This window comes from Miniopterus natalensis, chromosome 15 (assembly GCF_054644295.1).
Source record: "Miniopterus natalensis isolate mMinNat1 chromosome 15, mMinNat1.hap1, whole genome shotgun sequence".
NCBI lineage: Eukaryota > Metazoa > Chordata > Mammalia > Chiroptera > Miniopteridae > Miniopterus > Miniopterus natalensis.
This window is the reverse complement of record NC_142095.1, coordinates 27,301,616-27,315,059: the sequence shown is the minus strand read 5'-3', so window position 1 is coordinate 27,315,059 and position 13,444 is coordinate 27,301,616. Positions and strand designations below refer to the sequence as shown.

Sequence of the window (13,444 nt, the reverse complement as noted above, 5' to 3'; positions counted from 1 at the left end):
AATTCCCCATAAAAATGAAAAAAAATGCCTGACAATTAAAAATGAAATGCTGTCATGTTTATTTAATAGTAGAAATTAGAAATTTTAGGCTCCTGGCTGCGGGGGTGCACTCATAAGCATGCAAAAGTCTTACATGGCGCACCACCGTGTATGGCCCCAGTGGCTGATGTGGGGTTGAGTCAGTTGTGAGATCCAGAGCTGCTGACCCAGCTGGTGGCCCATCAACCCTGCAACATAGCAGTGGACATTGGGGTGCAGGAGACATGAACTGGCCCCATCATAAAGTTTGGCTGAGCTGTGGCCTGTCCCCAGCCAGCAAACTGCCGCTGTGGACTTGTATCCTGATTTGCACTGTCTCCAATGGCAATTGCCTCTGGGGCCATGGTGAAGCACAAGCAGATCCTGGTGCTTGACCCTCCCACAGAGCTCAAATTCAAAGGCTCCTTTACAGATGTAGTCACTACAAACCTTAAGTTGCTAAATTCATTGTATAGAAAAGTATGTTTCAAAGTGAAGACTACAGCACCTTGTTGGTACCGTGTGAGGTCTGACAGTGGAATTATTGACCCAGGCTGACTGTGACTGTTTCAGTAATGCTACCAGCCTTTTGACTATGATCCCAATGAAGAGTGAACACAAGTTTATGGTACAGACAATTTTTGTTCCACCGAACATTTCAGATATGAAAGCTGTGTGGAAAAAGGCAAAATCTGATGAATTAATTCTAAATTGAGGTGTATTTTTGAAATGCCCAAGGAAAATGATAACTTGAATGATATGGAACTAGCAAAGCTGTTCCACTGAATGCATCTAAACAAGATGGGCCCACACGAAAACCACATAGTGTTTCACTCAGTGATGCTGAAACAGGGAAACTTATGGAAGAGTGTAAAAGACTTCAGGGAGAAATGATGAAGCTCTCAGGAGAAAATTGACACCTGAGAGATGAAGGCTTAAGGCTCAGAAAGGTAGCAGGTCTGGATAAACCCCAATCGACCTCCACTATGTCCTTCAGAGATAATGTCACCAGTGCTATATTATTATGTAGGCTTTGCCTTTAATCTCTTATGGTTAGAAAAGCACAATAAAAACAAATGTTCGGCTACTGGACGAGTTGTATATGACCAGATCATCACTAGGAGATGTCAGTTGCCCATATAGTCCTTTATGAAATTCATAAAGAATTGTTCGTTCTTTGTGGTTCTAATAAGAGTTCAAGAATTGTTCAGAGTCTTGTAAATATTAATCTAATAATCCCATTAAATTTTATCTGTTGCTCTTACTTCTTGAAATATGATTTATTTAGATTGCTAACCCCACTCATTCAGGAAGTGCCAAGAGGCATTCTATGGGGAAATGGTACCTCTTACAGAGTAAATTTTTTCCTTTACCTTTGCCAATATCATGACAGAATTTTTCTTATCCCTTGTGAGGCAGTTGTTGACTGAGTTTTTTCATCTTTACAGTCCTGTCCCGTGGTATTTAACATAAAAAAATAAAACTGTTAAGAGATAAAAGAAAATTTTAACATTTTAATTAAAGTGAATTCTTACATCCTCTAGTGTCATTGGCAGACTTCCATTAATATTTGAAAGCTAGCAGATCAATGAATAATGTCATGAAGGAGCCATGGTACAACCATTTTGCCACATAGACTCATAAGCCTAGTTGTGAACTCTTGTTACTATAGTTTTTATCCTCAAGATTTTGTTAAAATTTACTTTTGTTTCTCACTAAAAGTTTCTCCAAGCAGTTAATAAAATGAGTCCTAGAAAACCAGTTTTATATTTAAATATGGAATAAAAGCATTAAAGACATTATCTAGGAATTTGGGGAAGCAATTCTTAGATGCAAACCAGAGATCTTGTGTGTGTGTGTGTGTGTGTGTGTGTGTGTGTGTGTGTGTGTGTGTGTGTTCTGTGTTTCTTTAAATGTGATATTTACATTTACCTGTACTATGAAATAATTAGAGGACATATGTACACACAAGGTAACTCTATTTTAAAAATGTCTGTACTGAATACTGTTTAGGTTGTTATAACCACTATAATTTATAATATACCTGTGCACTGGCAAAATTTAGGATGAGTTCCTTGTTTTTCACTAATAAAAATGTTTTCTTTGTCTTGATTACAGAATAAAACATGTGTGCAGACACTGGAGGGACATGCCCAAAATGTGTCTTGTGCCAGTTTTCATCCTGAGTTGCCAATCATCATCACAGGTTCAGAAGATGGTAAGTTGCAAATGTATGTTTATTCCTGTGCTTACAGTTACTAAGTGGATATTTAAGTCAGGTAGAGCCCTGCATTATAATTGGAGTTTTCCAAGGATTTTTAATATTTTTATTAGTGTAGACTACTTAAACTATAAAAGAGTAAAGGGCTATCATCATCATTCTAATGTATTTTGACTCAGTTACTTAAATAAGAGGACATCTAGAAGTCCTAGAGAAAAACTGAAAAAGCCTTTGCTTTGGAGCTTAAAACCTGGGGTCAGATTCAGGTTCTGCCACTTCATGGTGTGCTTTGAGCAAATTATGAATTGGGAACAGACATATCTACCTCATAGAATCGTAGTGAAAGTATGAGAAGAAATCACATGTATAAAGCACTTGGCACACAGTAGGCACTGTAGTCAGGAAATCCTGTTATTAGTTCACATATAAAATTACATTTCTTAGTTTTAGTTTCTTATAAATTTTCTATTACTAATTTACTTATGTTGCTTTATAAAATCACTTATAGATTATAGATTTTAAAAGATTAAGCTGCCAGGAAGTGTTTTCTGTTTGAATGTAAAGAGTTCCATGTTTCTGGTTCACCTGACACAGTTCATTGTTGGATGTTGAAATTAAAAAGGAGTATTCACATTCCTTTCAGGAACCGTGCGTATATGGCATTCAAGCACGTATCGCCTTGAGAGCACATTGAATTATGGAATGGAGAGAGTGTGGTGTGTGGCCAGTCTGAGAGGGTCCAATAATGTCGCTTTGGGCTATGATGAAGGGAGTATCATTGTTAAGGTAATTGCTAATTATACTGTCTCTCTGAGTAGATGGACATTGGGGAAGCATTGTTGTGTTTTAGCACAGTCATTTTCCAAGTCACCAGTTTTGTTAAACTGGACTCTGCTATTATTAAGTGCAAGAGATTAAGCACTGGAGATTTGAAGTGGAAGAAAGGAAATAGGAAATGTTTATTTTGTTGTGGTTTGGGTTTTCCTTTTCATTGCTAAGAGTCACTTGTCATTCTTCCAGCTTGGTAGAGAGGAACCTGCCATGTCCATGGATGCCAATGGAAAGATAATTTGGGCCAAGCATTCAGAAGTCCAGCAGGCCAACCTGAAAGCAATGGGAGATGCTGAAATTAAAGATGGAGAAAGATTGCCACTGGCAGTAAAGGATATGGGCAGTTGTGAAATATACCCTCAGACTATTCAGCACAATCCTAATGGGCGGTAAGCCATCACCAAAATCTCTTTATGAGCTTCTACGTATGTTAGAGCAGGGTTTGGATAGCCACAGGGTCAGCGCTGTGGTGGGAATCCCTCATTGAGCTTTTGCCCTGGCCTCACAATCCTCAGCACAGCTGCAGGCAGCCATATGCATCACTGGATCCAGTTGGCATGCCAAGTAAAGCATATTTGCCTGCCTTGTCTGGTCCCACCACACAATTTTGAACAGTTACTCTTATTTCAAATGTGTTGGGTTTGTGTCCTTGCGCTCCTCTGAAGGCAAGGATCGTGTCTTACCCTGAGGCTTAGTAGGTGCCCTCTCAATATTTGCTGACTCTGAGATACATATATGTCTTTTGCAGAAGTTTTAGGATTGGTAATAATCCTTTTTCTTTCCTGGTATTTGAACCATCAGTACTATTCCTCCCTTAAGACTTATAAGTCACCAAACATCTTGTGAAAAAAGAGTTGTTAGCCAGTGAATTTAAGCCTGTGGAGCTTTAAAAAGTATTTTAGAGTAGATCTGGGCATTTTGTAATGCTGTCCTGAGTATTAAAAAAAGGCAAAGTATATAAACCAACTATGCTGCCTCATTTAGTAAATGATATTCACAATTATTTGTAATAAACTCTTTTTATGAAGATTAACAACACATTACATATTTTCTCATTAATTTCATAAAATGTTTTTCCTGTAAGTTTTGCATTTTACCTTTGGCAATCCAGTAGCAGCCAACACAGTGTTCTAAATTAGAACTTTCAAAGAGAGTTGCTTTATGTCTTGAGAAAATTTTGACTAGTTGCAGCATTCTATTTATACTCATTATTTAAATGCTAAAATATCCTGTTTATTATGATAAATTTAACAGTCATTGAAAACTGGAGTGAAATATTTTTACTCACTTAAATGATCAGCTTTAAGATGAAGATAGTCTTGCAACAAAATAGTGCCTTCTTATGGTGTAAATGTAATGAGCAAAATGCTAGGCATCTTGATGTTCAACAAATACTGGTTGGATTGTCGGAGTCCTCCCAGTGCATCTCCAGCCATTCTCATCCTCCTGTTCCCAGTCTCCTCTTTTTGTAAGAGAAGGCCACCACAGCATTGACCCCATTTTCATAATTTGCGTTTGGATTTGTTGGGTAGAATATTTATATCTAGGTTTGTATTCAAAGAAATGTGTAACTTTAAAAGATACTAGGTTCTATTGTAACAGTTAACTGAAATAACATTTATTATTGGAAATATTTTACTCTGAATATGAATCATTGTTTCTTGTACATGTCGTTGTTCCTCTGATTCCCTCCTTGGCTTCTATAATTTCCAGGTTTGTTGTGGTTTGTGGTGATGGTGAGTATATCATCTACACAGCAATGGCATTGAGAAACAAGAGCTTTGGGTCTGCCCAGGAGTTTGCATGGGCCCATGATTCTTCAGAGTAAGTAGCTTCGGTGATAATCCAGCTTGCCCTGATTGCAAATGCTGTTCTGTGTGTGGCTGAGTTAAAGAGGTTCTTGAGGCCCAGTGTATGCTGTGCTTCTCCATGTTAAAGAACAGCTCTCAACAGAGCTGCCTGTTGCAAGGTTAGAGTCAGAGGCAGCTATGCAGTGTGAGCTGCCTTCGCTCTTTCTATATTTAGTATTGAGCTGGCTCCCTCAAACTGATCTAACCATCCCATTAACTGGGGCCTCAGCACCCATTTCCTTGATGGGAGCCCATGGCAGGGCCTGGTGCTTATGGGCTCAAAGCAAAGTAAGCCCTCACATCAGGTCCTTGGCAGGTGACCTGGGGTGACCCTTTGACCTGATGTCCTGAAGTGCTGCTGCTCCTTTATGAGCAGTCTGGGGAGATGCTATATTCTGATGTCATCTTGACGAGAACTTCATTGAGTCTTTTTAAAAATGCATTTTCTTTGCTATTACCTCCCATTTTTAATAAAACAAATTCTATCTGAATTCATAATGTTCATAAAATGTTCTTACTAAAATCAGGAAAAAAACATTTAACTCTGAATTATTATACCAGAAAGCCTGTGACTGGTTCCTTTTTGATTCCAGTTTGGTTAATGTAATAAACATTAGATTAGGGCTTTGGTAATTTTCACAGCACACATGGAATTACATCTTCAGTTTTCTTAGTTTTGTTTTCCCAAATTTTGTGTTGCCTCTGGCTCCAACAATGGGTAATTTAAGCCTCAGTGTTGTGTAATAAGATGCATTAAAAAAATTAACAAAAAGATTCACTGAGAGGTAACAAATTATTTTGGTCTTTTTATAAATTTCCTAAATACACTCATTCATGCACAGTTCCATATACTAAAGGGTACTTTGTTATCATCTTAAGCAATATTATAGTTCATGCATTGCCTTGCCCTCCTCAACATACCGCTGCCTCTGGTTTGGTAGTTCCCTTTTTCAGCTTTATCCATCCAAGACACTGTTCACCATCTTTTCTGTCTTGAGCACAGCACTTGTCAGTGAATACTCTTGAATATTTAGCAATGGCCGCAGTTCCTCCTTTCAAGGCAGAGGACTGAATATATGCAATTTTTGTAAGTTTTTGCCAAACATGACTGGTTAGTAAGCCACTTATAAAAGTTTTTTATTTTTTAAGTCACTTTTATTGAGGTATAATTTATACAAAATACTTATTTTAAGTGTACATTTCAGTGGATTTAAGCTTATGTATACAAACGTTAACCACCAGCTCAGTCAAGGTAAAGAACATTCTGTCACCTCAAAAAAATCACCATGTTTTCCTTTAACAGTCAGTACTCTGCCCCTACTCCCTGGCCCTAGGGAAATACTGATCTACTTTTTTGTCACCATATAGATTAGATTTGTCTTCTTTAGAGTTTTATAGAAATGGAGTTACATGGTATACACTCTTTTGTCTGGCTGCTTTCGCTCAGTGCAATGTTTTTGAGATTCACCCATGTTGTTGCATGGATAGCAACTGGTTCCTTTTTTGCAGAGTAGTATTCCATTGTACAAATATACTACAGTTGGGTTAGTAATTCACCTATTGATAGACATTTAGGTCCTTTTTAGTTTCTAAAATAATTTGTAAGCCCTAGTAATTTGTGTAATAGTGTGAAACCCATTCATAATTTTCCCAACTGTAATGAGTTCACTGAATTCTTAAGGAAAAATTATATTAGCAAATCTTTAAATATTTTATATTTTTGTTTAATCACTACTTAAGTATATTTGAGGATACTTGTAATATTTGGTGGAATTATGGTTTAGTATATAATAATGCTGTTTGCCTTTCATTTTCCCCCCCAGATATGCAATAAGAGAGAGCAACAGTGTTGTAAAGATATTTAAGAATTTTAAGGAAAAAAAATCATTTAAACCAGATTTTGGAGCTGAAAGTGAGTGCTATTTATATATGATACATTTTTAGAAGCTTTTTAATTGCTCGAAAAACATCTAAATAAAAACCTTTTTGTTCTTTTTAGGTATCTATGGAGGCTTCTTATTGGGAGTCAGATCTGTAAATGGCTTAGCTTTCTATGACTGGGACAATACAGAACTCATACGCAGAATTGAAATTCAGCCCAAACATGTGAGTTCCCTCCATAGTTTTTAGAATGTGCATCTTTGTGATGAGCTCTGGGTCCCTGAGGCCAAGAAAGGTCCCTGTACCCTACTGTCCCTGTTCCATTGTCTTGGACATAGCGCAGTAATACCTCAGTATTACTTAGAAACTCAGAGTTGTATTAAAATAAGGCAATAGATGTTTACATTTTGAAAAATGTAAAAAGTCATACAAATGCCAAGTGCTTTTCATATCTTCAGTGGCTTCTGACTGAGTGAAAAAGCATTCTTTGAAGACAAGAAGTCAGGGAGTTCACTTGGAAAGGCCCAAAAAGCCCTACTCACTTCAGATAGTCTTTCCATACTTCACCTGATAATGGCTGTTTAAACTTTAGGTAACCGTCCCTCTCCAGTAACGAAAGTTTTCTACCTTTGGAACTGCCTTCTGCTTTGAGAGCTTTCATTGTTAGGAGATTATCTTTGGAGACAAATCCACCTCCCTAGGGATCTGTTTCTGTCTTCTAGAGCATGCACTCTCAGTGAGCAAAGGGGACAAAAGTTTGTGAGGGGTGAAAAAAATCTTAACTTTTTATCTAGAATGTGTAAGTATTCATATGTATATATATGTCATGTAATGTATATACTGTATGTTTATGTATTATATATGGACAAACATACAGAAAGTATCTGTGGAATTAAAATTTCATAGGGGAAGGTGATTATGAAAACACTGTCTAAAAAAGTTTGGGGGGTTGGAATTGAATTGATAGGAAGGGTGAGAAACACTATTCTAGAACAATAGGGAATGGGCTGCTGCTCCTCTAAATTATAGCACATCTAGTGAATGTGGACAGCTGTCCTTCCTGTCTCCCTTACCTCTTTCCATTTCTGGACTAAATAGAACAGAACTGCCCTGCCCATCTTCCCAAATATATGTATATGCACACTACATTAAATTGTTAAATATATACTTGTTAATGTAATATAAATCTTGTAAGAAGCAAAGTGTATGCAGTTTATCATATCCACGCAGAAATCCAAAATCATTTGTCTGTGTTTTTGTCATGTACAGATTTTCTGGTCTGATTCTGGAGAGTTAGTCTGTATTGCCACTGAGGAGTCATTTTTTATCCTTAAGTATCTGTCGGAAAAAGTGTTGGCTGCTCAGGAAACACATGAGGGAGTCACTGAAGATGGCATTGAAGATGCCTTTGAGGTAATTGCATCAGCACAACTTTAGATATATTTTTAAGTGATTATATTCTTATAACAGAACTTCAGTCATTTTAACATTTTAGTACAAATTAGGTTTGGGGAAATAGCATTTAAGGAATTATGGTAAAATGCCAAAATTAAAATCTTGGCTCAAAGATCAGAGTCTAAAAGTATTTGTGTTTAAAAGAAATTTGAGCTTTGATTTTAGGAAATCCTCAGACTAACTGTACTATTTTAAGTAAGGAAATTAGAAGGTGTTTTGGTCTTAAAACAATTTTGCCAGAGTGATTTAAATGAGCTCTCAAATGGTAGATAAATCATCCATTGTGGAGATGTTCTGGAACATTTTATGAAATACTTATTATGCCAGTTTCATGCGTGTTAGGAGTTTATATCAACACTTTTTAAATCACAGCTTTGACACAGCAGTGAGATTTTACATTACAAATACTCATCCAGGGTTCTGTTCTTAAATGAAGGAAGATTATAGATATTCCAAAGATAGACTTTTTTTCTTGAAATAGGATTTTGCTTTGCATTCCTCTCTCTGCCTTATCTTAATTGTATCCAGTTTTTGTTACTGACAAGATCTTTAATGCTGACTAAGGTAATAATAGACTTTCTTTTCTTCTTGTAGGTTCTTGGTGAGATTCAGGAAATCGTGAAAACAGGGCTATGGGTAGGCGACTGCTTCATTTACACAAGTTCTGTGAACAGATTAAATTATTATGTTGGAGGAGAAATAGTCACCATTGCCCACTTGGACAGGTAGCTGAGTATTGTTTTGCTTTTGCCTTAAGTGTCCTAAATTTAAAACTATACTTTTTAAACAGAACCTATTGCTGGCTTGTAGGAATGATAGGCCTGATTTTTCGTTGTCACAGTTTTAGTAGGTTGGCAATTGCTAACCAAAATTACATCAATCAAATGGAAAGATTTTTGAGCGGGGGTGGGGGGGGCGGGGGTAGGGGGGGCGGGGGTGGGGGGGGCGGGGGTAGGGGGGGCGGGGGTGGGGTGTGTGTGTGTGTGTGTGTGTGTGTGTGTGTGTGTGTACTGATATGGGCTTCTAAGTTAGTTTCTGTTTCTAACGCAGAACGATGTATCTCCTGGGCTATATTCCTAAAGACAACAGGCTTTACCTGGGGGATAAAGAACTAAACATCGTTAGCTACTCCCTACTGGTTTCAGTGCTGGAATACCAGACGGCTGTCATGCGGAGGGACTTCAGCATGGCTGATAAGGTCCTTCCTACCATTCCAAAAGAACAAAGGACCAGAGTTGCACACTTTTTGGAAAAGCAGGTAAGAGGGTTTTTTATTTTATTTTATTTTTGTGTTTTTAAAAATCAATTCAAAAGAATATTAGTATGATTTTGAAAAACTTTATTTCTTGATTGCCACTGATTTCCTTGTGGCAGTGGAGTTTTCCTACAAATTTAAGTCACTTGTTACACTCTTCCTTCTCCTTTCTCCTTTCAGTGTCCTGGTACCCCATTTAAATGTTGGGGGTGATCATCAGTCTCCTTTTTGTAGACTTATTTGCCATTCTATTAATATAGTATTTTCATTTCTATGCTGCATCTCTCCTAGCAGCCTTTTTTTTTTATGGTTAAATATACATAACATAAAATTCACCGTGAGACACTTTTTTCTTAATGTTTTTTAACCAAAGTTGTATGTGCATGAAGTTTTATGAGCCTTAAAGAAAGAACAGTCCTCTCTTCCCTCTCTCATTCCTACTCTCTAGAGGTAAGCACTTGTAATTCTTTTAGCTGACTCTTGGTGTTTATTTCCACATTCTGCACAGCATGCTTAGATTGCTGTTTCTCAGCTCTAGGCATTTTTATGACTTCCCACTCTACAGAAGAGGAGGATTTATCCACCTTTCCCCCCTTTTCTACCACATACGCGCCACTTTCCTGTTCCTTACTCTTCCAGAGCAGTTCCGAGTTTGACTAGAGCAGTATTTGATGCTTACGTTATTACGGCCATGTGAATACTGTCCACACTGAGCCCTGTGGTGTATTGTATGTTTCCCTTTATGCACTTTGTTTTCCCTGAAGTTAATAATTATCTTTTTTTTAAACTTTGTTGTTTCGTGTGTGTGTGTCTTATGTACTTATGGTTATTCTCTACTCTGCTGGTTCTCCAGATTTCCTTAAAATCCCCTTTCAGTATGTTTAGTCAGCTTCAGTCTGAAACTGGTTTTCTGTTCTCGGATATCCCCCCTTCTTCTTACCTGGTTTACTTCCCATTTTGTTGGAGCATGCCCTTCAGTACTTTCCTCAGAAAAGGGTTATTAGTGGTAAATAAATTTTTTGTGACCTTGACTATCTGAAAGTGCAATTGTTCTACCCTGTACCATAATTGACCACTTAACTGGATAAAGAATTTGAGGTTGGAGGTGATTTTTCTCTTGGAATTTTGAAGACATTGTTTTATTGTTTTCTAGCTTCTTTCTAGTTGTTATTGAAGTCTAAAGCCATTTGTATTCCCGATTCTTGATACATGATCTGTTTTTCCTCCCTGGAAGCTTTTTTGGATCTTGTCCCTATTGTTCTGAGATAGGATGGTGGATCTTGAAAGGTGTCCATTATAATTACTTCTGCTGGGTATTAGATGAGCTCTTTTAATTGGAAACTCAGATCCTTCATTTTTGAGTTTTAAAAATCATTTCCCTAATGATTTCCTTCCTTTGTTTTATATAGTCTCTCTTTGTGGAATTGTTATTCATATGTTGGACCTCCTGAACTGGTTTTCTCATTTTGTTATTCTTGGCTTTTTAAATCTTGTTTATGGGTAAAGTTTCTCTTCTTTCTCTGAGGATATGAGTGATAGTTTTGTTGTTGTTTTGAAGGTTTTTGCCCCCCTACATGGGAGGCTTCTTTCCGGTTATTGCTATTGGTTCATTTTGATCTTTTTTTTTTTTATATATGTCTTTATTGATTCCAGAGAGAGGAAGGGAGAGGGAGAAAGCTAGAAACATCAGTGAGAGAGCCATTGATCGGCTGCCTCCTGCACGCCCCACACTGGGGATCGAGCCCGCAACCCGGGCATGTGCCCTGACCCAGAATCGAACCTTCGTCTCCTGGATCCTAGGTTGATGCTCAACTGCTGAGCCATGACAACCGGCTGTGATCTCTCTTGTTAGGGATTTTTCTCAGGTGTCTGATGATCCTTGGGTACTCATTTAAGAGGGGAGATCTAAGAAGCAGATCAAAAAGTCTGAGTTTGTGGCTGGGCTACTGGATATGGACTCACAATATGTGATGTGGCTGGGCCATTTGTTTGGGGGCCCTCAGTGTCAGTATCTTTATCTAATGAATTTAATGACTCTTCATTTAATGAGCACTTAGCATTATCCAGGAACTGTTCTAGCTGACATGTAGCCCTCATTGACATTTTAGTATTTTTACATCATACCCCTTGGGCTGGTTAGAGCTTACAGAGAAGTTTCCCAGTCACCACCATTCTGGAGGCTAAGTAGAAAACAGCGTAGTGTCTCAGTATGCAGTATTTCATTTAGTCTCAACATCCATTTTCATAACCTCCTGTTCTTGGTGGGGTTTTTTAACTCAGGACTCTCTCCTCCAGGTATGCAGGGTATATCTGAGACCAGAGACCCTCGTCAAAGAATAAACCTTGTGTTTCGTGTGTGGGTCAAGGGGTGTGAGGGAGAGGAGTGAGGCTTCTTATATAGCCTTTCAGGCAGTTTTGTTCATTTGTTTTAGCACTACCCTTCACAGGACATCTTTGGGGATTATGAGGTGTGAATTGGGTGGTTTTCTATGCTGTCTTCACTCCTGATTTAGGATGAATTTTCTCTAGTGCTTTAACTGAAACTTTATACCCCACTACCAGTTTTCCAGCTTTCCAAATTTTGCTACTACCTTTTGAATCCTCTGCCTTTTTGTGTGTCTTTGGGAGTTTATACCTTTAAAAAAGAAGCCCTTTAATGTCATTTCCGTGGAGATTTGGAGGAAAACAGCAGTAAATGTATTTAGTTCAGCTGGTTTCATCTGCTTTGTCCCTGCCTGTACCTGGCTAGTTCCGTAGACCTTCCACCCTCCACTCTTAGATTTCATGTTGTCTCCATCAGCGCCCGGGAAGAGGAGGGCAGCTTACTCGGGATGCGTGGTTTATATTGTATTCTTGGGTGATGAGGGAGGAGCTTGAATAGCCTGGGGACTTAAATGCTTTAGACAGGATGGTACAGCCGTTCTGAAGGTCCAGCCAAACAACTCTGGAAGCTGTGTACTTCTCCGTCCTGACCACCCTGTAACAGCCTTCCCCCTCCGAACTTGCCCATGGGGCACACCTCACCAGTACTATTTGTCTTGTGAGAGAAGCTAATTTAGGAATCGTGGTAGTTGGTTTAAATGCCTGTTTCTCATGACTGGTGTCGAGCGTGAGAATACTTGCTGATGAGTAAATTGAACATGACCCAGCACTAACAGTATAGGTAATGACACTCAGTGTCAGGAGCTGAAAGCAGGTGTTTGCTACATGACCTGCAGATGGTAGGAAATAGGAAGGTTTGCCTTTGACTTCATTTTCTCTGAGGGACTGAACTGGATGATCCCTAAGACACAGTTTAGTGCGTAGGTTATGAACACCTAGGTCTACACCACTGTCTTTTTTTGAAAATCCTTTTCTTTTTGACATTTCTGTTTACTTTTGCATTTCTGATTTTACTAGTTGTTTTACTTGAGTTTATCTAGCATTGGCCAGCTTACACTGCTTAGAGAACAGTAGGCATTGTGTGACTGAATTTTCTCTGCTGGGGTTCATACCGGTTAATTTAATGACTCCGTCATTTTTCTCTCTCATTAGAGTATTTTGTTATCTGTTATTTTGTTTGATTCAAGTAATGGCCTTTCTGTGTCAGCAGGTACATCTGTTTTAGTTTGAGAGGGAAGTGGATGGTTTGCTGAGTGCGTGGGCACTCTGTTTGCAGGCTGCACACACACGTTTTTATGGACATAAATACACACGTTTTTTAATCTGTTTAGGGCTTCAAGCAGCAAGCTCTTACAGTATCCACAGATCCTGAGCATCGCTTTGAACTTGCTCTTCAGCTTGGAGAACTAAAAATTGCGTACCAGTTAGCAGTGGAAGCAGAGGTACGTACTGATAACTGATAGGTCAGTAGGTATTTTTATGTGTTTAGTATAAATTGCAAATTAGACTCATTTTGCTGAGCTTATTGCCTCTTTGGTCTTGTTAACAAAT

At 38.3% G+C, this 13,444-nt stretch overlaps 1 protein-coding gene and 1 pseudogene across 1 annotated transcript in view; both read left to right on the top strand.

Moving 5' to 3' along the window:
- Window positions 1-13,444, top strand: part of COPB2 (coat protein complex I subunit beta 2) — a 28,713-nt gene that overhangs the window by 11,101 nt on the left and 4,168 nt on the right. The window contains exons 7-16 of the mRNA XM_016207072.2: window positions 2,137-2,236; window positions 2,883-3,025; window positions 3,260-3,459; window positions 4,784-4,894; window positions 6,744-6,832; window positions 6,920-7,026; window positions 8,071-8,214; window positions 8,851-8,981; window positions 9,307-9,514; window positions 13,225-13,335. Of these exons, the coding sequence (XP_016062558.2) occupies window positions 2,137-2,236; window positions 2,883-3,025; window positions 3,260-3,459; window positions 4,784-4,894; window positions 6,744-6,832; window positions 6,920-7,026; window positions 8,071-8,214; window positions 8,851-8,981; window positions 9,307-9,514; window positions 13,225-13,335 (1,344 nt within the window). The remainder of the gene's footprint in view (window positions 1-2,136; window positions 2,237-2,882; window positions 3,026-3,259; window positions 3,460-4,783; window positions 4,895-6,743; window positions 6,833-6,919; window positions 7,027-8,070; window positions 8,215-8,850; window positions 8,982-9,306; window positions 9,515-13,224; window positions 13,336-13,444) is intronic.
- On the top strand, window positions 246-1,021 carry LOC107532605 (vesicle-associated membrane protein-associated protein A pseudogene; annotated as a pseudogene).